We start from the raw sequence: 22971 nt of genomic DNA, 5'->3' as shown, positions 1-22971 counted from the left end.
GGACATGAAGTGTAACAACAACAAAATCCTTTAGCCAAGTAAGGAGTCCATTAGTCCTGGGTTCATTTCTTGGGCAAGTGCTCTGACATACAATGTAAATCAAGAATCAAATACAGTGTCATGGGGCGGCTGTGTGGAGGCAAGAGAGGACCCAAAAGCACGGCTAAAGAGGCAGGTCTTTATTAACCCTTTAAGACCTACCATGGAACCAAGTCCGCCAGAGTTTATATTATATATTTTCATGCTGTGGAGCCATTTTTGGGAGCATTTCAAGTTGCTATACATCAATACAACCATTATAGCCCAAATTTTAATAATATGTCTGCATTAAGTGCATAGTAATTACATAAATTGCAAGAAAGTGCTATAAACTACAACAAAATTGAAAATCGTTTTTGTTTTTTTAACATATATTTCTAGTTAGAGAAATTTAAGAGGCTTATCCCTCAAAACTGTAAATACAAAAAAGTTGCACAAAATAGTTTCCCACCACAGGAAATTTATTTTGAGTGTCTTCATAGTTTTATTTTTGAAATACACCAATTTTTATACACTGCAGGAAAAATGAAAATAAATATTATAATGCAAATTTGCAAAAAAGCAGCATGTGCATCAAAATAAACTATTTCCAGCAATGCAATATGAGTCCTAAACATCCCAGAAACGACACAGAAAGTCATAAAGTCAAACATAACTTTTAAAAACACCAGTATAGGTTCATGAGGCCCTGATGGTAAAAAAACTACATTTCCGCGAAATGACTTCACTTCCGGTTTCGGGCAGGACATGGCGGACATGCAAAAGTTCGTGCTGATGGACGTAGGAAGTGTTACAAACAGCTGATCGGATCGGCAAAGCATGTTTCTGGAATATTATGTTTTTGTTGCTGCAAGTGCTTTTTATGCAGTTTTTGCAAAGCTATATGTGGAAGGAAACTGTGACCGAGGACAAGCTGATGGCATAAGATGTAAGTACAACTCCTCTGGTTTCATATGCAAAAAAAATTATTGCGCTAGCTCACGTGGTTGCAGTGCTACCGGGATTTAAAAATAGTTGCGCAAAACGGAGCGTGCCCGCTCTGACCGGCTTTAAAAGGGTTAATAGGAACATAAAAAGTCAGACAACACTATACTGGGAGAAACTAAACAACCTAGAGGGACGACGCAACACGGAACAAAGGGATACTCTGACATAAATACACAGAAGGTAATGAGGGAAGTGGGAACACACAGGGAACACAGCTGAGGACAATTACTCATGACAGCGCGGGGAGGACACGAAACTGAAAATACTGACACCAAGACACGGACCATATACACAACACAGAATACACAGAGAGAAGCACAGAGAGAGGCTGAGAGAGAGACAGAGAACATGAATGAATACACGAGGGGATGAGGAGAACACAGAACACAAAGGGTGGGAACACGGTACCAGAACAAACACAATATAAGCACGGACACGGGGGGAACCCAAATACCAAACCAAACAATCCTATGAACATAAGGAACAAAATACAAAACCACAGGAAAACTAAGAACACTGGGTCAAAATGACCCAGGACCATGACATACAGACTGGAAGGCAGACTAAATTAACAAAAGTTAATCTTTATTGAGGATGAAGTTGCAATGATTCAACTAACTCCAAAAGTTTAATTTTCAAAAAGCAGCGAACCAAAGTCCAGGTAGTTTCAGGGGAAAAGGTTCAGATGGAGTCACCGCCTGGTAGTTATAATTCCAGTCAAACATCAGGAGTCTAATATCCTCATCAGAAAGGAGATGAAAACAAGAATTACCAAAATAAAACAGGATGTAGAATAACATCTTCCTCTAAAACCTAATCTGAAAACAGTTGTAGGTTTCATTTAGAAATGAGTTGAATGCTTCCTACAATATAGTAGTTACAGAGTTGCAGTGGTAAACAAAAAAACAAGGAAAGTTAAGGTAGAATACAAAACAGAACATGAGAAGAATTAAAAAAGAAGATACCAAACACAAAACAGAATAAATGACTTAAATTTCAAGTTAAAACATGCTGTGGAAAAGACAGTCCAGCTCATGAACAGTCCAGCTATTTAATCATGCAGGACAGGGACATAAAACATGAACATTATCTATGTAACAGTTTTTAGGTTTTCCTCCAATGTCAGATCTGAAAATATCTGCAGGTTTGATTCGGAAATAATCTGAATACTTTGTGAAAAATACCTTAGGTACAGAGCTGCAGTAACATACACAGTACATCATGGAAATCCTCCTCTTAGGATGAATATTTGTTGTTTATCTGCATGAAAATATCCAGAGATGAACATCAGAGTCCATTTACTCCAATGACGTCAGAGGTGAAGAGGACAAAGTTAGTGAGGACCACAGAGACACAACAGAAGTTTGTTTCAGAAGCGATGCTCTGTGGTGACATCAGTAATTACATCCTCATGTTTATCCTCTAATCCCTGCTCAGGATGAGTGGGCGGGATTGAGACGGAAAGTTTGTTCCCTGCACAAACAAAAAATATGAAAAAGTATCAGATGTGAGACAATGAAGATTTCTGAACAAAAGGAGTTAATCATCAGCACATTAAGTGAGGAAATGATTCAGTTTTACCTTTAGCTCTGTGTCGATATAAAGACACCATGAAGAGAGTGGAAATGAAATATGGACAGAACACCACCAGGTGGAGGACCACTCTGATAGCAAGGTGGAGGGTGGAGGAGTGAGAGGCCAGTGTTGTGGAAGAGGGAAGAGCAGAGGTGATGGGCATCACTGTGGTTGTAGGTTTTTCTGCAGAGAGAATCCCACCTGTTCAGGTGAATATGTGGATGAAATAGGAGGTAACATAAGAGTGAAGCTCCTCACCTGTGACAGTGATCCAGCTGGATGGAGACTCTCCATGACCGCTGATGTCACACTTGTAGAGGCCTTCATCAGACCTGGAAACATGCTGGATGGTCATGTGACCTGTAGTCTCATTCCCAATGAGGGAGCCATCTTTATAGAAAGCAGCTGGGAGGTTGGAGGGAGTGGTCTTTGTTTTACAGAGCAGAGTGACGTCATCTCCCTCCATCACAGGGAGGACAGGACTCTGCAGGATCACTGATCCACCTCAACACAGAGACAAACTACAGCATTTCATCCATTTACACACAGCTTCATCAACACTAACTCCACACACTCAGCTTACCAGTGACTGTCAGGTTAACCATGATACTGATGGGACCCTCTCTGGACTCACACCAGTAAACTCCACTCTCCCATTTGTACATGTAGCTGATGTTACAGAAAGAACCAGCTGATTTCCCCCAGTCAGCCCCACACTGAGTCCTCTGTCGTGTGCTTGTGTTTCTCCTCAGAGTCCATCCAGCAGAGCTGTCGTCCTCCTCACAGCTCAGAGACACAAAGTCTCCTTTAAAGAACTGAGAGCTGCTGGGACTCACAGTCAGACGAGCTGTGAGTAATAGAGTAGTAGAGGATATATAGACCAGGGCCCATATTACATTTCATATCTTAACTTCTAGTCCCATATTCCTTGTTTTCATTCACTATCAATTGTTACTGGATGATAATAAATCAGATATTATTTCTTACATAAGAGTCTTTGCTAAGGTGCAGATGTATTTGAGTGTAAGACATCTGTTTAATTGTAATTCAACATGAAATTATGTAGACTGACAGGAGTAAGATAACATTGATTTGACTGAAGTTTGGCACCATGTTCTTAATAAATGTGTCCCACAGTCTCCTGGAAGAGTGAGTCAGGTTTACAGTGTGACAGAAGAAGGTTACTGACCTTGGTTTGTGGTGCAGCTCAGCAGTGAGATCAGAACTAAAGAGAAATTAAACTCAGGTTAGTTCAAAGTTTCACATTCAACAAGACAGCAGAGGCATGAAAAACACAGAGTGAACTTACAGAGCAGACACAGCAGAGACGTTTCCTCCATCCTGCTGTTCAATGGTATCAGACCAACACTGACATCAGCTCAAAGTCACTTCAAGCAAAACCCTCCTCTTTCTCGTTGACTGGCTGTCAGTGTTGTGGTTTCCTCCAGAAATGCACTAAAGTGAACATCAGCACCTGTGTAATGCCTTCACTGCCAGTCTGAACAAACCACAGGGATGTGTTATAGCTCTAGCTGACACATAGAGTAAAATTACTGACTATGTTACTGAAATTATTGCTTTTATCAATTGTGTTACAGATTGAAAGAAATAAGTTTTGTCTTCCTGTAGCTGACAGCAGGAAGTGACCTGGAGGTGGTTTTGTTCCTGTTGACTTCTCTCTGTTCCAACCACTAACATGTGGTCAGAAACTGTGTGGATGCACGACATCAAACTGCATCACGCTGTGGTTAAAGTTTTTATTATTTATTATTTATTATTATTATTTATTTATTTCTAAATGTTGTTCAGTGAACTTGAAACGTGCTTCAACAGACTTTTGTTTCAGCAATGGAGTGTTGCATGGTGAGCATGCATATGGGCCATGGCGGATGAGTGCATTACTTATTGTTTTCTTTGAAAAAATCATTATGAGATGTGTGTTGTGTGAAAACTTGCTAAAAAGTTACCTTTTTATGGGCGATCAGTTGGGAAAGAATCAGCTGATATCAATTTCCACCAAGTGGCAAATTACTAATTACTGATAGATTTCAACTGGTGTCATAACTTTCCACGCCTTTTTCCACCTGCTTTTCTTCACGTGCTAAAAAAGTTTTCCCTTTGTTATTTCTAATTATTACACTTCATTTATGGACAATGGACATCTATGGTTGGTTTGGAGATGTGTACACATATATATATATATATATATATATATATATATATATATATATATATATATATATATATGTGTGTGTGTGTGTGTGTGTTTAGCTCAGTTATTATCGGTTTCATTTTGGTCTACCAACTGCACTGTTGCAATGATGTGTATTCCTTTGATTGGGAGAAAAGAAAAGGGAGGTGTGATACTGTTCTGATTCAGAATACAGACAAGCGACATTGAATTTGACATATTGAATCATTCAGAACTTCTGAATGATTCAATATGTCGCTTGTCTGTTTAAGATTGTCATTGTTGTAAATAAAGTGTATAGAGAAAAAAATTCTTGAGCTTTGTTTACTTCCTGTTTGAACAGGTATTTCCTGTGTGTTTTAATGTTTTTATTTATTTTTATTTTGTTAAGTAGTGATTGTAGGCTGCTAACAAGTGGAAACATGTTTAGTTTATAGTATAATAATTAAATAAAAGATAAAAATCAGTTAGTCTACCTAGTTGCAGCCGCTGGTTCACCTGGAAGATTCCAGAACATTCTGGAAAGGTAAGGAGGCTACGTAAGCTCCCGTCACGGGATCACTGTGTTCATTTATGAGTAGCGTTCACACCGTGCACGTCGGCGACCGCCAGCTCGTGAGTAACGGAAACGATTAAATTGTCCTTAATCGAGCGACAACTCATCTCCGCTACATACCGGATTATTTCCCGTCTAAATAATCTGGATGTTGTAAACGCCTAATTATAAAATTGGTCTACGTTACGATCTGCGACGTATCGGTTCAGTTTCCTGTCGCGGTGTAAAAACAGTAAGTGAACGGAAACTTTTACTCCAAGTTTAAGTTGACTGTGTTCGATTAATGTTATTCTGACGATCGGTTTTCCCCTACTGTCTGCAGTTTTCAGTTAAACAACAATGGCTGCGAGCTCGCTGACTACCTGGATTTCGCTATTCGTTGTCGTCGTCGTTCCCTCGGCTGTCGTGTCCGGTGAGATTTCGCTGTGGCGTTAAAATAAGCTTCATTAATCGAAATCAATGAATCCCGTAAAAATCTGTTCATGTCTGCTCTGAAAACATCGGTGTCTTGTGTTGGTTAAAAGTGGCCCAGAAATCAAATTTGTGCCGGTACGTCAATACGGCGCTCTGGTAGCAGCGATTTATTAAATGATGCGTCATTGCTGCCGCCATATTGTTTGAAGGCCAAGGTAGTTAATTAGGTTAGTACATGAATAAAAATCGTCCTAACTTGGTGAATGATAACCCAAACTCGTTACAAATGGTGGTATTGTATGATACAGAACATGGTTGCACCGGTCTCTGCCTGAAGCCCATTTATAAAATAGATTTTGCTCATTTCAACAAACAGTTCTTTCTCCTTTCTGTTAAAGTTAATTTTTATTCTCCGGTTGTTAAGTGATTACGTGTGAATCCTGCTTTGGGGAATACTCTGAGTTTATTAAGGCTGTTGTGTTTTTAACATGTTTTAATGCTGTGGTATCTTGTTCTGTTTAATTTCAACAAGCCCCTATTTAAGAGGAAAAAAAAAAGTTAGCGATCATCTTTCGGTTTTTATTACCACTATTCATCGGCAGCACGTGTTAAAGCGCCGTTTTTAAAACCTTACCATGTATCTACAGCCCAGCCCACGTAGCAGTAAATTAATGACTATTCTTGTGTTGTGGATGGATTATCGTTTGAAGCTTCTGAATGTCCTCCGACAAAGTCAAGTCACACCCCAGTCATCCCAAACAGAGCAAGGACCTGATTTACCTGCACACTAAAGTACACAAAGCACAACATGTGGTCATTTATATTGTTTAAAACAGATTCTATAGGTAGGTATTTTGTAATACATTTTTAATTCATTTTAAGTTGTTCATTCTACTTTATTTTTTTGTATTGAGTGTTTTTTTTTTTATTTTTTAAACAGTGATATGGAGGGTATTTTAAAGTTCAGACTGGTACAGTTACAATAGAAAGGCATCACTTATTGGCAGCGGTCGCATAGCTGTCCTAACTGTCAAATACATTTGATTCCTCATCAAGTAGGTAGTGATTGGTGATTAATTACATATCCAATGGCCTGGAGTGAGTAGAAGAAGTTTGGGTTAATAACTTGTTTACAGCTGACTCATTCATCTGTGAAGAAATGGACACTCACATTAAATTCCTAACAAAGAGTCTTCATTAACCCCCCCTTGTGGATACTTTTAAAAGCAAAGAAAGATGGAAGGCAGAGCTCACCATGACCACAAAGGACAGAATTAGAAATGAGTACATCATAGTGAAGGGGGACATATAGAGCACCTAGTGTGGCATGTGAAGATCATGAGCACAGGGTAAGATGGATGCAGGTTATCCACTGGTTATCTAGAATTGGTCACTGGTATGCTGCAGCAGTTTACCACTATTATCAGATGGTCAGCCAGTACTCTCTTATAGCCCTTTTTCTACTGGTACCTACTCGGCTCGGCTCAGTTTTTAGGGTTTTCCATTTTCCATTAGTGTGGTAGCACCAGTGACTAGGTTATTTCTCAGTAGCTACGCGGCCACAGTTCCAAGCGATCCGAAAATGTGACATCAACAGACTACATGACACCAATTTGTAAGTCAGTGGCATCACTTGATGAGTCATGAGCGTGTCCCTCATAAAAATCAAAACTGATATTTTTGAAACCTGGCAGTGAGGGAAATGGCTACACAAAAAACAAACTCTATGGTCCCAGAGTCTGACAAAAAGCCACTGATAGAGGAGCAGGTATACCATCGCCTCAACATCCTCCTTGTGACATTCTTGTTGCATACAAATGATGTCATGGGACTTTCAGCCGCATGGCTATAGTGATCCCATGCACATTAGGTAGTATTTGAATGTAATAGAAAACAACTCAAGTTGCACTGATCTGAGTAGGTACTACTGATGGAAAAGAGCTGTCAGGGGTGAGCCACATTTACTACCACTCTGTTAAGAGTTTGTATGCTCTACATGTATGGAAATCTCACAGCAGAGGGCAGCAAATGATCTGTTTCACACTGCACGTTAGTCATTCATCTGCTCAAATACTTCCATAAAGATTTGGGAACACTTAGTTCCAAAATGATGTTGTTAAAGTTACTTTTGCAACAGGTTGTTTACTGTGAATAAAGCATATACTTGTTTAATCAAAGCAAATAGATAGTCAGATGGTGTTATGATGAAAAGTGTCAATGTGATTGTTTCTTTTTTTTTTTCCCTATCTCAGAACTATCAGCTGCTCTTGACTGGTCTGCTGCTGGTTTCAGACAATCAGTTGTTCTCCTGTGGTCAAATGCTGCTTGCCTGGACTGCATGGTTATGCTCTAAATCACAGGTGTCAAACTCAAGGCCTCAAGGGCCGCTGTCCTGCTTGTTTTCCAACTAACCTGCCCTTGTAGCTTCTTATTGGCAAAGCACACCTGATCCAGGTAATCAACGGCAGGTAGGGCAGGGATATCTCAAAAACAAGCAGGATGCTGGCCCTCAAGGACTGGAGATAGACACCGCTGCTCTAAGATGATACTCAAGAAAATATATTTAAAAAAAAAAATCAGACAGCTTTCAAAAGTTCTTTATTGGTTTCAATTGTGCCTCTTTTTACCTTAATTTTTAAGTTGCATTACCGGTTTGTGCATGTACTAATTTGACAGCAGTGACCTACTGTAGAAATTTCTACATTTCTCTGTGTAAAATGTCACCAAGGTTATAAATGTCCTTAAGCAGAGTGACCTGGGCAAGAGGTCAACAGAAGTTGTAACGAGTAAACAAACTGACACTTAAATTGGGCCAATTCCATCTGAATGAACACAATATCACGGTTTGTGTGTGTAGAGATATAGATTATGGTTGAAATGGGTACAATTCCAACTGATATGAAGAACTTTGGAAAATTGTACGTATGATACAAGTAGAATACCATCTTTGAGCAGTGTGCAGTGACTGACCATCTCAAACTTCCTGGCATTTCAGCCAACAGCAGCAGCTAATTCTTGGAGCAAAAAAAAGGCACTTCACACCAAAATAAGCTGTAGTATGCCTGATTTTTATTTTTTTTCCCCCTTTTTAAATATTTGATTAAAAAAGGACAAGAAAAAAATAAACTGCCGTCCTCCACACTATGCACTTGAACATATTAAAGTGATGAGCAGCTGTTGTGTTGAATTTTGAGTGTTTTAATCAACTTTGTTGCATCGGTGGTGTTCCCGGTCAAAAGTGACTGCCATAGGAAATGAATGGGAATCCCCACCCCTCTGGCCTCTGACCCTCTGAACGGCTCACTGAATGACCAAATGAAAGACCCACTTTTGCGACATACTGATCAACCCGCTGAATGGCCAACTGAATGACCATTGAATTACCCACTAAACTGTATTTGGTGGTGAAGAATGTTTCTTATGTTAATTTAAGAGGTGTTAAAACGAATTGGTCAATTGTGACCGCAACGCTAATGTAAGGGGGGTGGGGGTGCACAAAACAGGAGGGTTAAGAAATAAGTGCTTAAAGATTTTAAAACATGTTTAGCATAATCTTCTGTCAGTACAGAAAATGACAACACCGGAATGATTGGTTGAAGCTAATAGACTTAGATTAGTTTATGTTAGCTGGCTGCAACAATGACTCATGTTAAGAAACCAAGGATATACTTTCTACATTCACTGTCTGTCTCTTTACCAGCAAGAAGGTCTTCATTGTTTTGCTAGCTGCACGGAAACAGGAAAATCCCTCTATTCGCTGTAATGTTTAGATTTGTAAAACAATTTATGAATGAGGAGAGGAGTGTAAGGAGAGCCTGTTTGGACTCCAACTTGTCGGTCTGGTGAATCAACACAACAGGGTTTCCTAAAAGATCAGATGTATGGAGGCACGCAATCAGTAAGCAAAGAAGACCTCCACAAAATGTGATCAGTGCTATTTTGTGCAATAAAGTATTCTCTCTTTTCCTAAGCTCAACCATACAGTTTACCACATCACAGGTTGCATGCATATCACACCACAAACATAACTAAGATTCTTACCGAAGCACTGTTGAAAATCTCCATGGCAAACATTGATTTGTTTTTCCTACAGATGTGCTGATGGGGTGATGTGTGTGTAGTGATTAGTGGGCTGTTATGTTGTAAATTGTTTCAATGTGCTGAGAAAAGAGAGAATGTTTAATTGCATAAAACAGTGCCGATTAGGGCTGGGTATCGTCACTAGATTTCAAGAATTGATTCGATTCCGATTCACAAGGTCCCGAATTGATACGAAGGAAAACCATTAATCAAAATATGAACATTATGTGATGCTGCTGAAGTGAAGCAGAGCAAAGTTACAGAGGTTTTATTAGAGACACAGCCAAGCGTTTTGCAATTTTGCATAATTTTAAAAAGTTTACATTTGTTCCGTAGCCTATGAACGGCAGAAATTAAGTTTTCTTTTCAGAAGTAAGTAAAAGGAAAAAACTGCATATGACAGCGCTGTAAACAACGGTAAACTTGTGCGTAACAAGCAAGCGAATAATGCAGAAAACAGATTTTTAGACGGGAAACTGTTCTTGAAGTATACAGTATGTGTGTGTGAGAGAGAGAAAGAGAGAGAGAGAGAAAGCTGTGCATGAAGTGTGATTTTATCGTGGTAGAAGCAAAACAGCAAAACTAAGAGGGAATTCATGATGATGTTTATGTGAAGCATAGTTTGGATCTTCTTTTGCTGCTGGTTCAGTCAATATTGTTTGGAGAGAGATAAAACCTGCAGCTTCAGAATCAGTGCAAAAAGGGCGTAAGCACAAAGCGCGGACCCGCCGGCAGATCAGACATTCCTCCACACAATCCACATTCATAAAGTGCTCCACAAACCCAACATTACAACTAACAGCTGGATTTTCTTGTGTCAGTGCAGCTTGTCAAACAAGAAAGCACCACTTACTGTTAAGAGAGAGAAAGTATATCCTCGGTTTCTTAAGTTAGACTTAATGTTACAGCCAGGAGCAGCACAAAAGTGACCCTCTGTTGACTGATTTTTTGTTTTAGTGTTCTTATTTTCCTCTGAGTTATTGGTTCTGTTACTAGTTAGCTAACATAAACTAATGTAAGTCTATTGAACACAACCAATCAACCAACTCAGTGATGTAACTTTCTGTATTGACACAAGATGGCGCTCAACATTTTTAAAAACTTAAACCTTAAATTCTTATTTCTTAAATCCAGCTTCACAGACAGGATTACATTCATGTCAGTTTATGAGTGAAGGGCCCCATGATGTAAAGTAGCCTTTATAAGTGTAGGGTGGTGGACATGATACCCTCTTAAATCTTTACTGGCTGTTTTAAAATGTTATTTAAAAAAAAAAAAACATGATTTCTTGCCACAAAATCCTTGTCTACCTAAAATATCTACCATCCTCCTGCAGAGTGTTTCACACTAATATTTCATTCACATAGTTCAGTTAGCCTGACTTAGCTGCCTCATGTCCTTTACTCTACGTCTTTAAGACACAAACTTTACTTTGGATAACCGGGTTTGAATAAAAGGTAAACACAAAAACATCTTTCTAATACATTAATTAAAATGTTCAAGAAGCAATTTAATTTAAGTCAGATTAAATTCTGTACATTTGATTAAAAACTAATAGTATTAAAATATCATCAAGCAGCTTCCTAATTGTTGGATGTTTCTCTCAGCTTCTTTTTAGATTTTTTTTGTTTTTTATTTCCCTGAAACATGAAAAACACATGTAAAATGATGGAAACTGTATTTTACAGGAACAGGTCGGGTATTTAAATGCCTTCAGCAATATGGCGGCAGCAAATACGCATCTTACTACCCTGATGCTTTGTTTCTGTGCTTCAATCTGTGGTCGTCTAATCCTTGTCCTCTTTCAAGAAGTCTGCATCTGGGAATTGTTTTAGATTTGATCAACAAACAATAGATTCAGTCTTTCTGGGAGAAGCTGTAGCGCATCAGCCCAGTTTAATAGTTAAAGCTCAGTCAGAGGAGCACTCAGGAGGACGGAGGAGGGAAATGCTGGTAAATTAATAAACCATCAGCAGAGCTCGAAGTTCACACAGCTAGCCTCCTCCACACATAAATAACTGAGCTCATCTTCATCCAGAGTGGATGGATGTCAGCTGAACATGCCAAATTGTTTGAAGGGTTGACTTCTGTCTGGTTCTTTATTGCCCTCTGTATATTTTTCGTATGAAACACATGGGCCCTGCAGGGCTCTGGGGTTTTATGTACTGGCAAAAACACTGAAATGTGTAGGAAAAAAGTTCACGTTAGAAACCACAGAACTGAATTTATTTACAAATTTTATTTTTAAATAATTTATTTAAAACCACTTTTGTCCTGGTTGAACAGCACACGCAGAGTCTCATATAATATTCTCTCCCCTTTTCAGCTCAACAGAGCTAACTGGTTTCTGATCCTTAGTGTAGTTTTACATTAACCTCTCTGCTCTGTGTTATTTCCTCTTTCAGGCCCGAAAAACATCACAGCTCATTCTGGACAGAACGTCACTTTCCTGTGCCGAGCTCCAAACAGCAAAACCATCCATGTAAAGTGGAGCAGAACTGACCTGGGGGAAGAATATGTCCTTTTGTACCGGGATGATGTGTTTGTTTCAGAAAAGCAGCATCAATCTTTTCAGAACCGGGTGGATCTGCAGGACAGCCAGATGAAGAATGGAGACGTGTCTCTGATTCTAAAGAATGTTACGACTGCCGATGCTGGAACATACAAGTGTGAGGTGTTAGTCGGAAAAGAAATGAGGCTCAGCAACACCATCACACTGATTGTTGATCCTCCAGGTGAGTGAGTAGAGTTGAGTGTGTGTGTGATCAGAGGTGAAGCTGCTTCCTGGTTGTTGATGTTTGTTTCTAAAGATGTTGTTGATGAGACTTTGTAGAAAGCAGCTGGTCTGAGTGATGTGATCAGAGTGCAGTAGATAATGTCTGACAGCAGTTTGAAGAGGAAATGGATTCTGTTCTGTTCCTCACTCATCACCTACCTGACAGCTGACACCTCACACCTGTTTCTCACCTGCAGGTCAGTCAGGAGGAGACACGGAGGATGGAGGGAAGGAGGTTGAAGAGAAGGAGGCAGGAGGGACTATTAGTAAATTGTGTTTACTAATAGTTGGATTGTCAGTTACTGCTGTGCCAGTTCCTGTTGGCTTTCTTATCTACAGAAAACGTAAAGCACAGCAGAAGCTGGGTTCATACGAGCCTCCAATTGAACTTCAGCCAGTTTGAAAGACCTCAGAACTTTTCCCATTTTAACTCACATGCTGATGATGCAGCTGACCAACAGATAATCTCAAACAACCAAACCAGAGTTTCCAGCAGCAGCATCCTCTTCTGTGAACACTATAAAACAACAGCAGCAGTACAGATATCTGTCTGTGTGAGTCAGCTTTATGAATCCCCTAATGAACCAGGTCAAAAACTGTTGAATCTGCTCAGAGTTCATGTAGAGTCTGGTCCACATGTCTGTACTAATCATTCAGCTCCCTCCTTGAATTCTTCTTTTGTGAGCTCAAAGGATCCTGAGCGCTGACTTGTCTGCAGCTTTCGACTTCTGATAAGCTCAAGAAATAGCAATAATTTTGAATTTGTTTTCCTGACTGCAACATTTACATCGGATGCCCTGATTTGGAGCAGGGACACAGAAAATCATGTTCAGGAGAGTTCAACCATGTTCAAGGGACGTTACTTTTCGGATGCACGATGGTTGGGTGGCAGCATTGGCGTATCGTGTGCCTGGAGGGACTGTCTATTGAGGACATAGAAGATTTATACCTATTTGGAAGAATGATAACAGGGTTTTTGCCGATCGGAGCTGGCTTGGCCCTGGCTTATCGAAGATTAAAGAAAGTGGTTACAGTTGTTCAAAACCCCACAAGGCAAGCCGCTATAGGGGGAAGGGCTCATTGGTCTACTGGACCAGCACAATGTCATGCTGCAGGACCGGATGCTGCTGTCTACATCACCAAACTCTCACCCCATTTACCCACCCCTGTTGCTGTTATCATTTCATGTTGTGGTGTGAAGAGTCATGTGCTTTTTGTGGCGAGGAGTTTTTTTTGTTTCATGTTCTCATACTGATCTCCTACCAGGAGCTCAGTCTGAGTAGAGTTCTCTTTTTTTCTCCTCCACCCCCCTATTGTGTTATACATTTCATTGTTTTTCTCTACGTTACCTGTTCTGACAAATGTGATGTTTGTCTAATATATGTATGGTTGGAGGAGGTCTAATTTTTTGCTGCAGGCAACTGCAAGTGACAAAAAATAAGGCTTCATCATTGCACATTGTAAAAACTGTGTAATTTATTCACCTAAATGATATGGAAAGTATTCAAAATTTAAGTATGTCTTCCCAGATAGCAAGGGAACATTGAAACAACGTTGAGTCAATATCAGGCGACGTCATTGAACCAACGTTGAAGTGTGACGTTGACCTAACGTCACTCTTGCACCCTTTTTTAATGTTGAAACAACGTCAGGTTTTGATGTTGAATCAATGTTGAAACCTGACATTGAAACAATGTCAGATTCTGATATTGAAACACTGTTGAGCTATGGTGTTGATTTTCCACCTCTTTCGCACAGTTGGTTTTTATTAAAACAACAGTTAAATCATGACTGGAAATCTACCTTTCTTTATAAGTATTTTAACCAATACTAAACTACTGCATGTTTCCATCAATACTTAAACCACCTAAACACATAATTGTACTTATTCCTCAAATTGGACACCCTTTATAAAAAAAAAAACAACAACAAATGTCTCACAATTTATCATGTCAACATTAATATCCTAAAATAAGAAAGCATTGCATGTGATGTAACAGAGAAAAAAAATAAACAAAAAAAGGTCAATAGGCATGTTTCGTTTGCTAAATACTTTATTAAAAGACAGTTTCCTATTTACATTTATATGTTTCACAGAAGTTTGTAATTTTTTACTCTGGGATGGGGATGCATGATGTGCGTCCTGCACCACCCAAACGATCTGGGGCGTATCGGAGCCATTTCTGCACTGCTTGTGCAAAGACAAACTCGGACATAGAGTTTGCCCCTAACTGCTGCGTCAGGCCATCTAGGAAAAAAATACACACACACAAACACAAAAAGTGAATTAGAGCACATGACTAAGCTCTTGTTAACTGTCTTCAGCGGGGAGAAAGTATGTAAACTCCTAGGCTGATAAACATGAAAGTCACCAGGCGTAAATCTGCAAACTGCCGCATTTGATTCCCAAAGAGCTATGAGCGGAAAAAGTGATAAGTCTTAGCATGGTGTGCCGTGTAGCCTTTAAAACAAAATACACATGGGGTCCTCGGGCTGTACAACTACAACCCGAGGACTAAACAAGCCAAAGACCAAAGACTCCATCTCCAGATTAACCGGACATGAAAGTCTTGTTATTAAGAAAGACAAAGTAATATAGCAAAAAAACTGTAAAACTTACCACCATATATGCATTTGCAGAGCGCTGTATCTTTAAATGCCATTTTTTGCTTTGTCTGGTCCTTGGTTTTTTTCCCTGCCCAGTTGAGTACCGAGGCCAGCTCGTTTGTAATGGCATAAGCCATTACACGGCGGACTCGCACCTCCAGTGTGGTCCCTCCAATCAAGGCAAAGCGTCTCACCTATAGACACATTTTAAGAGATGGAATTAGCGTGTCTCATGTCTTACATGTGTATGCAAGTGCTTGTGTGTTTAATCAACAGGCCGTTGTTATGTATTTAAATCACATCTGACAGCTATTACACTTTATAGTTACAAAGTGTACATAACCTTTATATACTTACCATTGCCTTATTTGCCTCTTATGATTGAAGAGCTGCCTCTGCATTGTTTAGCTCCTCAATGTTGTGCAAGGGCAAATCCAGAGGCAGTACCCCAGCATCTACCGATTCATTTCAGCAGGGATGGCGGATGGCTCTGACCTCCTCACGGAGTTCGTTAACAGCTGTCGTCAGGTCTGACAGCATAGCTAATATCTTTTGTGAGGTCGCATCTGTTTAAAAAAACAATTCCAGAAAGATTAATGGCTTAAGCAGTGAGAGGCGAAAAACGAATAAATAAATAATAAAACGCAGTTTACGTGTGGACAAAAGGTGCAAACGCAAGGTAGGTGAGCGTGCAACGTAAAGTTAGGTGAGCGTGCAACGTAAAGTTAGGTGAGCGTGCAACGTAAAGTTTGAATTGAGTGCGAATCGAAGCGGGTGCTCTCCAATCATTAAAAGTAACAAAGTCATTGAACACATTTATACAGTTACCTTTTGTTATGAGATTTTTATTATTAAGACATTTTATTAATCATTATTGCTGATATACTAAAGCTAAGAGTGTTCATATTTCTGTTTTCACTCAACCAGCTTCACAACTGTCTACACTTTGCCTTAAAAAGACTTGTTTTGCTCTCACATTATCTCACAGGAAACCGCCACCCAAAGAGTAAGAAATGACCTTTTAAGAACATAACCTTTTTTGAACATAAGTTCCGAGATTTCACACCTGCCTGTTTGGCTAGGGAATGTTACTTCCTGTCTTGTATGTTTCATGTTGTGTATAAATAAAGGCAGAGAATTGCTGCAGGGTGTGAGACTCCCTTGAGCTCTCACCCGTGCACGTTGAACTGTTACAAGTGTCTGAGTGTTATTTCATTATACCTGATTACTTGATAAATATTGTCTCTTATCACCTTTACGTTTATCAATCATATATCACCGATTTACAATTTTTTGTAGTACTATGCTAAAAGCAACTACAGAGCGAAAGTCTGGGTCAAGCGCCGAGGCGACGGCAAGAACAAAGGAACCCTCGAAGCGTTAAAGCTAGCTAGCTAGCTTTGTAAGGGAATATAAGGAAAAGTATGAAACGAAAATGTTTTCTTTGTTGACTTTGTTCGCAGTGCAATTTATTTGTTGCCGGATTGTAAGATGAAAGTAGACACAATTTCGGGCTCCCACATTTTGTCCGAAACTTTACATTAACAAGTTTGTTTGTTTTTTACTGTTATTCAAATGCAACCGTGGAAATAACGAATAGAACAAAAGTCATTCATTCTTACCTTATATTAATCGTGGTGCAGGCCAGTGCAGTGCATGAACTGATGCCTTCTCCGGTCAATTCCGCTGAGAGTAAATCTAATGTCCCGCTCTACTGTACAAGACAATGGTTACCTGAAGGGATGTACCACTGTGAGAGGGGGGGCTATGGAATAGTCCAAGTGGTAGCAGCTTTAATTTCCCGCGAAACCATAAATCAATGGTTTTTCAACGTGATTGTTGTCACCTTGTCAACTATAAATAGATCAACAATCAACGATGACAGAACAACAGTGAATCAATGTTATTTCAATGTCAGTGTCAGGTTTCATCAGTATTTCAATGTTGTTTCAACATTGGTTTTGTGTTGACATTTCAAGCATGACGATTCTGATGGTTCAGATGGAAAATCAACATCTGTTCAATGTCCCCCTGCTATCTGGGTTTGTACAGTTATGTTAATTTGTCTTAATAAATTAAATGGAAAATTAGTGATGGTGAGATGAAGCCTCGTGATGAACTAAAGCTTTCTATCCAACTGGTTGACTCATGGTTCGAAGCATTGTGATGGTCATTTGCTCTACTGCGCCATCAAGTGGACGATTCAAGTGAAACAGGCTAAAGGATTATAATACCGTGATTTATAAACGGAATAAATAAATTGTTTTCATGGTTATTTATCCCGAATATTGTCTCAGTATGTCTGATACAAAAGAGAAAGTGGAAACTATCAAGACAGAGTTTTGGTATGATTGTGTGACTGTTAGAGCTGGGTATCGTCACTGATTTCTAGAATCGATTCGATTCCGATTCAATTTGATGCGGGGAAATTTTGCCTCACACAGTCAGAAATATTATAATTCAGATCATGGATCAGTACATTTTCATATTTTTATATCTATAAAAAGAAAGCTGACATTTGCGAGACTTTATCAAAGGTGTAAGTGTAACAGTGTTTATGTGGTATTATTCCACTTGCCACAAATGTCAGTGTAATGGGGAAACAGCGCCCCCCCTCTCGGTGTGGCGGGTTAGGTGAGGCTGGCTGCAGTAATCGCTGCCAGTCTGCCGTAGCCATACGAGAGGTGAGTTGTATTGTTCCGCACACGATATAGCTAAGTAGTACAGACACATAAAACATGTTTGATTAGTTGATGTGCACCGAGTGTAATAAGTGCTTAGTGGACACATGTCCAACACCAGTTTTTTGTACTTTTCATTTGTTTATTACTGTGTAAAACTGTATGCTAAAGCGGAATGCTAATGGGATGTTCTGCCATAGTGTGCTGTGCGGAGCGGTGTGTGGCGAGCCATTTGCACTGATACAAAACTGTTGTTTCCATTCAGGTACATCATTTGTTGTTGCTGTTATTTTATTGTATATTAAAAATTGTAATATGGCTGCAGTAATCGCTGCCAGTCTGCCGTAGCCATACGAGAGTGTGCTGTGCGGAGCGGTGTGTGGCGAGCCATTTGCACTGATACAAAACTGTTGTTTCCATTCAGGAAATAAAGTGGCAACGAGCGATCAGAGACTCCTTGTCTTTTTAAAAACAACACAACGCAGAGTCGAGGAGTCTGTTTGGGCCGAACTGTTGCAGCGGGATGAAGCAGAAACCGGTTACACTGGTGCCGTGACTCAAGCTCCTGCAATCCTGCGACCGCAACGGGGCCGTCTACTTCCTGGAAGGTGGAAAAGTCGCGGGAGACTGGCTTTTCTTAGTCCCGCCATTTTCTGCGTTCTTTAGAGACATCGGGGCGGGGCTCTGTGTTTTTTTTTTTGGAGATAAAAAAAAAGAAAAAAGGGAGAGACACATTGCTGAGCCATGGCAGATTTTCCCAGTCTTGGCAGGGGAAGGGGGGCAGTTGGTTTTACCCCTCTGAGTTCATTTGGCAGAGGCAGATCAAGGTTGCTGACAGCCCCAGTTTCATCCACACCTAAGCCTGTCCTTGCTGAGTTAAATGAAAACCCTATCGATGTGAACTGTGATGATCTACAAAATACTAGATCAGAAACCAGTCCCACAAAAGAGAATCTTTATGCAGAGATTGCAACGCAAATTGGGTTTTCTATTGGGGAAAGCATTGCCTCTTGTCTTGAATCTCGGTTGGGCTCTGGAGTGGGAAACAGTGTTTTTGGGCCTGCCAATAATGTGTTATCAGAACCCTCACTATTGAATGTGATTGTAAAGTCTGATGTTAAAGAACCTGTGTGTTTTAGAGGGGATGGCTGTGATACATGCAGTGTTCAGGAATGGGAGGAAACAATGATGACTTTTTTTAAGAAAAGAGGGGTACCTGTTGCTGAACAAGCTGATGATGTGCTAAGTAAACTGCTGGGGAGGGCACGAGAAATAGTCAAGGTGGGCATACGTAGTAAGCCATCTGTGTGTCTTGAGAGGGGCCCAGAGCCCATTTTTGAGATCTTAAAGCAGCACTTCAGTGACACTGCCTGTTCAAGCATGCCTTTAGCTGACTTTTATGCAACACTACCCAACTCAGGTGAAACACCGTTTGATTACTGGCTCAGGTTGAACAGAGCTATGGAGGTGACAGAAGACTGTCTGAAGAGACAAAATAAGTCCTTTGCATATCTGACTAAAGAGCTGACTGCTATGTTTATCCGTCACTGCCCAGACTCAGAACTGTCTCTTATTTTCAAGTGCAAGCCCCTGCAGCAGTGGACGGTTGCTGATGTGCACGAGAAATTGCTGGAGCATGGCAAGGACCGGAAGTGCACCCCTCAGTTTAGTGCAGTCAGTGCCTTGAGTTTTCAGCAACAGGAGGTGAGTCCTAATGTGCAGCAGGCGACAGGCAACATTAAGTGTATTACACCATCACCAACCTCTACCCCAGCATCACTTACCGACCTTCATGCAAAACCACCTACTGATCGTCTTGATCATGTGATAGCCCTGTTAGAGAAAGTCCTGGAGGGGCAGCCTCGACAAGCAAAACTGCCTGCTAAGGATGATGTAAGGGTCCCCCGGAACCAAACACACAAAATTGTGCCTTGCGTGATTTGTGGTGACACTGAACATTCTACGTATCACCACTGTAGAGCCCATCAGCTGTGTTTCATCTGCCATGCTGGCGACCACACACGGGCTCAATGCCCCAGGGCTGTGTCTGTCAGAGTCAGGGGGCCTGAATCAGCCACCCAGCAGCTGGGAAACTAGATGGCCTACATGTGGAGGGGGCAAGTGTTAGGCCTGAAATCGCCCCCAAAGAGGATGATTTTGATGATTTAGAATCTGTATTACACACTGTTTGTGAGGAGCGCCAGCTAGGCCGGAGACCCATTCTTCAGAACACACACAGACTAAAACAGCATGATGAGCTGTTCTATGAAAATGTGACCCTGGGGGGCAAAGTGTCTGTTAAAGCCATGCTTGACAGTGGCTCTATGGCCTGCACCCTCAGCACCAATATGGTGCCCGAACTATTACATCATGCAGTGCTGCAGACCCCCACCTTGCAACCCACGGATGTCGTCCTGATTGGCTGTGGTGGTTCGAGGACCGTTCCATCAGGTGTGTGTGACATTATGGTGGAGATGTATGGCTGTAAAGTTGTTGTGCCGATGTTGGTGATTGCAGGGCAGAGTGAGGACCTCATTTTGGGCAGCAACCTAATGAGGTATCTGGGTAATCGCCTGAGGGAAGAGGGACATTTAGGAGAGGAATGCAGCAAGACCCTGAGTGCTGAAGAACAGCCTAATAAAAATCTGCTGAGTTCAATGTCAGGGGTGGTGGCCCCAGGGCATGTTGGTGATAAGATCGGAACTGTCAAGCTGAAGAGAGCTGTAACATTAGAGCCCTTGACAGAACACCTTGTTTGGGGCAGGCTGCAGCTAATGAATAATGGGGAAGTGAGCAGTGCTGTAGTTGTAGAGCCCACTGGGTCAAGATCTGGACCGAGGTCAGTTATGGTTGGGAGAACTGTAGCGCATCTAAACAGTGATGGGTGGCTTCCTGTGAAAGTGCTGAACCCCTTTGACAAGCCGATAACACTGAAACGGAACATGAAGTTGGCTGACGTGTTCCCCTGTGCAGCAGTGGAGAACTTCAGCCCCACTGGCTCCTACTGGCAACAGAACATGCAACGGTCTACTGGCTCAGCTTGGTGCCATGATGAGCAGAGTCTAGTTACTGATGTTTCCACTCTGCCAGATGATTCACCCTCACAGGAGGTGACAAGTGGTTGTAGCCCCTTACATGTAGTGCTGCAAAATCTGGGGCTGTCTGATATTGACATTGATTCATGTGCAGTTTCGCCGGCTGGCAAAGAAAAACTGGTTGGCCTTATAGCCCAGTTTGAGTCTATCTTCTCGAGAGACAAGCTGGATTGTGGCAAGGCTAACGGCTGCCTACATCGAATTCGAGTTGTGGATGACAAGCCATTCCGGTTGCCATGCCGACGTGTGCCGCCAACTCATTATGAAAAACTAAGACAGGCTCTGAATGACATGGAGGAACGGGAAATAATTCGGAAGTCTTGCAGTGAGTTTGCATCACCCCTGGTCTTAGTTTGGAAGAAGTCCGGTGAGTTGAGAATCTGTAACGACTTTCGCTGGCTTAATGCTAGAACTGTCAAAGATGCTCACCCACTCCCGCATCCAGCTGACGCACTGGCTGCTTTGGGAGGAAACGGATTGTTCTCCACAATGGACTTGACTTCAGGTTATTATAATGTGGAGGTGCATGAGGAGGACCGTAAATACACGGCATTTACGTCTCCATTTGGGTTGTACGAATATAATCGTATGCCACAAGGACTGTGCAACAGTCCGGCCACCTTCATGAGGATGATGCTAGGCATTTTTGGGGATCAGAACTTCCTCAGTGTGCTGTGTTATCTTGACGATGTTCTGGTTTTTGCCCCGACAGAAGAATTGGCACTGGAGCGCTTGCATATGGTGTTCCAGAGACTCCAGGTTCACAACCTTAAGTTGGCTCCAAAGAAGTGCCATTTTCTGAGACAGTCTGTGAAATTCCTGGGGCACATTGTAAATGCTGATGGGATACAGTCAGACCCTGACAAAATAGCATCCATTACATCCCTTGCAGAGGCAGACCTTATGGAAGAGGGTTCGAGTGTACCATCCCAACAGAAGGTCCGCTCATTTTTGGGGATGGTAATGTTCTACCAGCAATTTATTGAGAACTGCTCATCCATCGCAAAACCTCTGTTTCGGCTGACATCTGGGGATAAAGGCCCTCGTGGTTCACGGCGAAAGCACCGGCTGGTGCGTACAAAGCTGTGTGAGGAGGACTGGACGGATGAATGCAGGGCAGCTTTCAATGAGCTGAAGCAGGCATTGTTGGATCGAGTGCTCCTGGCCCATCCTAATTTTGAGGAGCCCTTTTTGCTCTCTGTTGATGCCTCCAGCAGTGGCCTTGGTGCTGTGTTGTCGCAAGTTCCTGCTGGAGCTTCTACATCAAGACCGATCGCCTTTGCCAGTAAGACACTCAATCATGCACAGTCCAAGTACCCAGCGCATAGGCTGGAGTTCTTTGCATTGAAGTGGGCGGTGTGCGACAAGTTCCATCACTGGTTGAGGGGTCATCAGTTTACCGTATGGACGGATAATAACCCTCTCACTTACATACTTTCTAAGCCAAGATTGGATGCATGTGAGCAGAGGTGGATCGCAAAGCTAGCGCCTTTCCAGTTTGACATAAAGTACATTCCTGGTCCTAAAAATGTGGTTGCTGACGCGCTGAGCAGGGAGCCCTTCGTGCACCCCAGAGCCTCACACCGGTTGATAAGGGTTCCATATAAGGAACTTCTGGCAGAAGCAGAGGCAGTCGCCACTGGTGGGGTTCAGGAGGCCTTCAGATGGACTGTTCACTCAGCTGATAAGGCCTCAAGCAATGATCAGCCTGTTGTTTCGCAGTGCACGGCTGTTGCACAGACAGGAATGCTGACATCTTCTGAGGTGGGAGCTGTCTTCCAGGCCCATTGTGAACATGAGTCCAGGGTGTGGCCACATGCTCTCCTTCTGCCCCAATGCTCGCAGACTGTGCTTACGCCAAACCAGTCTGACTCTGAGCCCTTCTCGCATGATGACCTAGTGGGACACCAGCGGCGTGATGATGTGTTGTGCAGAGTGATCTCCTATGTGGAAAGGGGACGGAGACCCGC

The 22971-nt window shown here is 41.6% G+C and overlaps 2 protein-coding genes and 1 long non-coding RNA gene across 3 annotated transcripts; 1 reads left to right on the top strand and 2 right to left on the bottom strand.

Annotated features, from left to right (window-relative positions):
• Positions 1–1151: 1151 nt before the first annotated feature.
• Positions 1152–4391, bottom strand: LOC146521591 (Fc receptor-like protein 5). Its single transcript, XM_085155177.1, has 6 exons — positions 3911–4391; positions 3791–3826; positions 3185–3448; positions 2860–3105; positions 2608–2784; positions 1152–2499 (listed from the first exon to the last, which is right to left on the bottom strand). The coding sequence occupies exons 1-6, from the start codon at positions 3939–3941 to the stop codon at positions 2396–2398; spliced, it is 858 nt and encodes a 285-aa protein (XP_085011303.1). The 5' UTR covers positions 3942–4391; the 3' UTR covers positions 1152–2395.
• Positions 4392–5254: 863 nt separating this feature from the next.
• LOC146521590 (butyrophilin subfamily 2 member A1-like) lies at positions 5255–14136 on the top strand. The gene is made up of 3 exons (XM_085155397.1): positions 5255–5760; positions 12248–12577; positions 12816–14136. Exons 1-3 carry the CDS (start codon positions 5688–5690, stop codon positions 13019–13021), a joined length of 609 nt encoding a protein of 202 aa, XP_085011523.1. The 5' UTR covers positions 5255–5687; the 3' UTR covers positions 13022–14136.
• A 633-nt stretch (positions 14137–14769) lies between these two features.
• LOC146521589 (uncharacterized) lies at positions 14770–17265 on the bottom strand. Its single transcript, XR_014873377.1, has 4 exons — positions 16479–17265; positions 15583–16053; positions 15239–15419; positions 14770–14866 (listed from the first exon to the last, which is right to left on the bottom strand). It is a non-coding gene; the product is annotated as an uncharacterized LOC146521589 (long non-coding RNA).
• Between the last annotated feature and the right edge of the window lie 5706 nt (positions 17266–22971).

Source organism: Neolamprologus multifasciatus, chromosome 3 (genome assembly GCF_963576455.1).
Source record: "Neolamprologus multifasciatus chromosome 3, fNeoMul1.2, whole genome shotgun sequence".
NCBI lineage: Eukaryota > Metazoa > Chordata > Actinopteri > Cichliformes > Cichlidae > Neolamprologus > Neolamprologus multifasciatus.
This window is presented reverse-complemented; position numbering and strand designations above follow the sequence as displayed.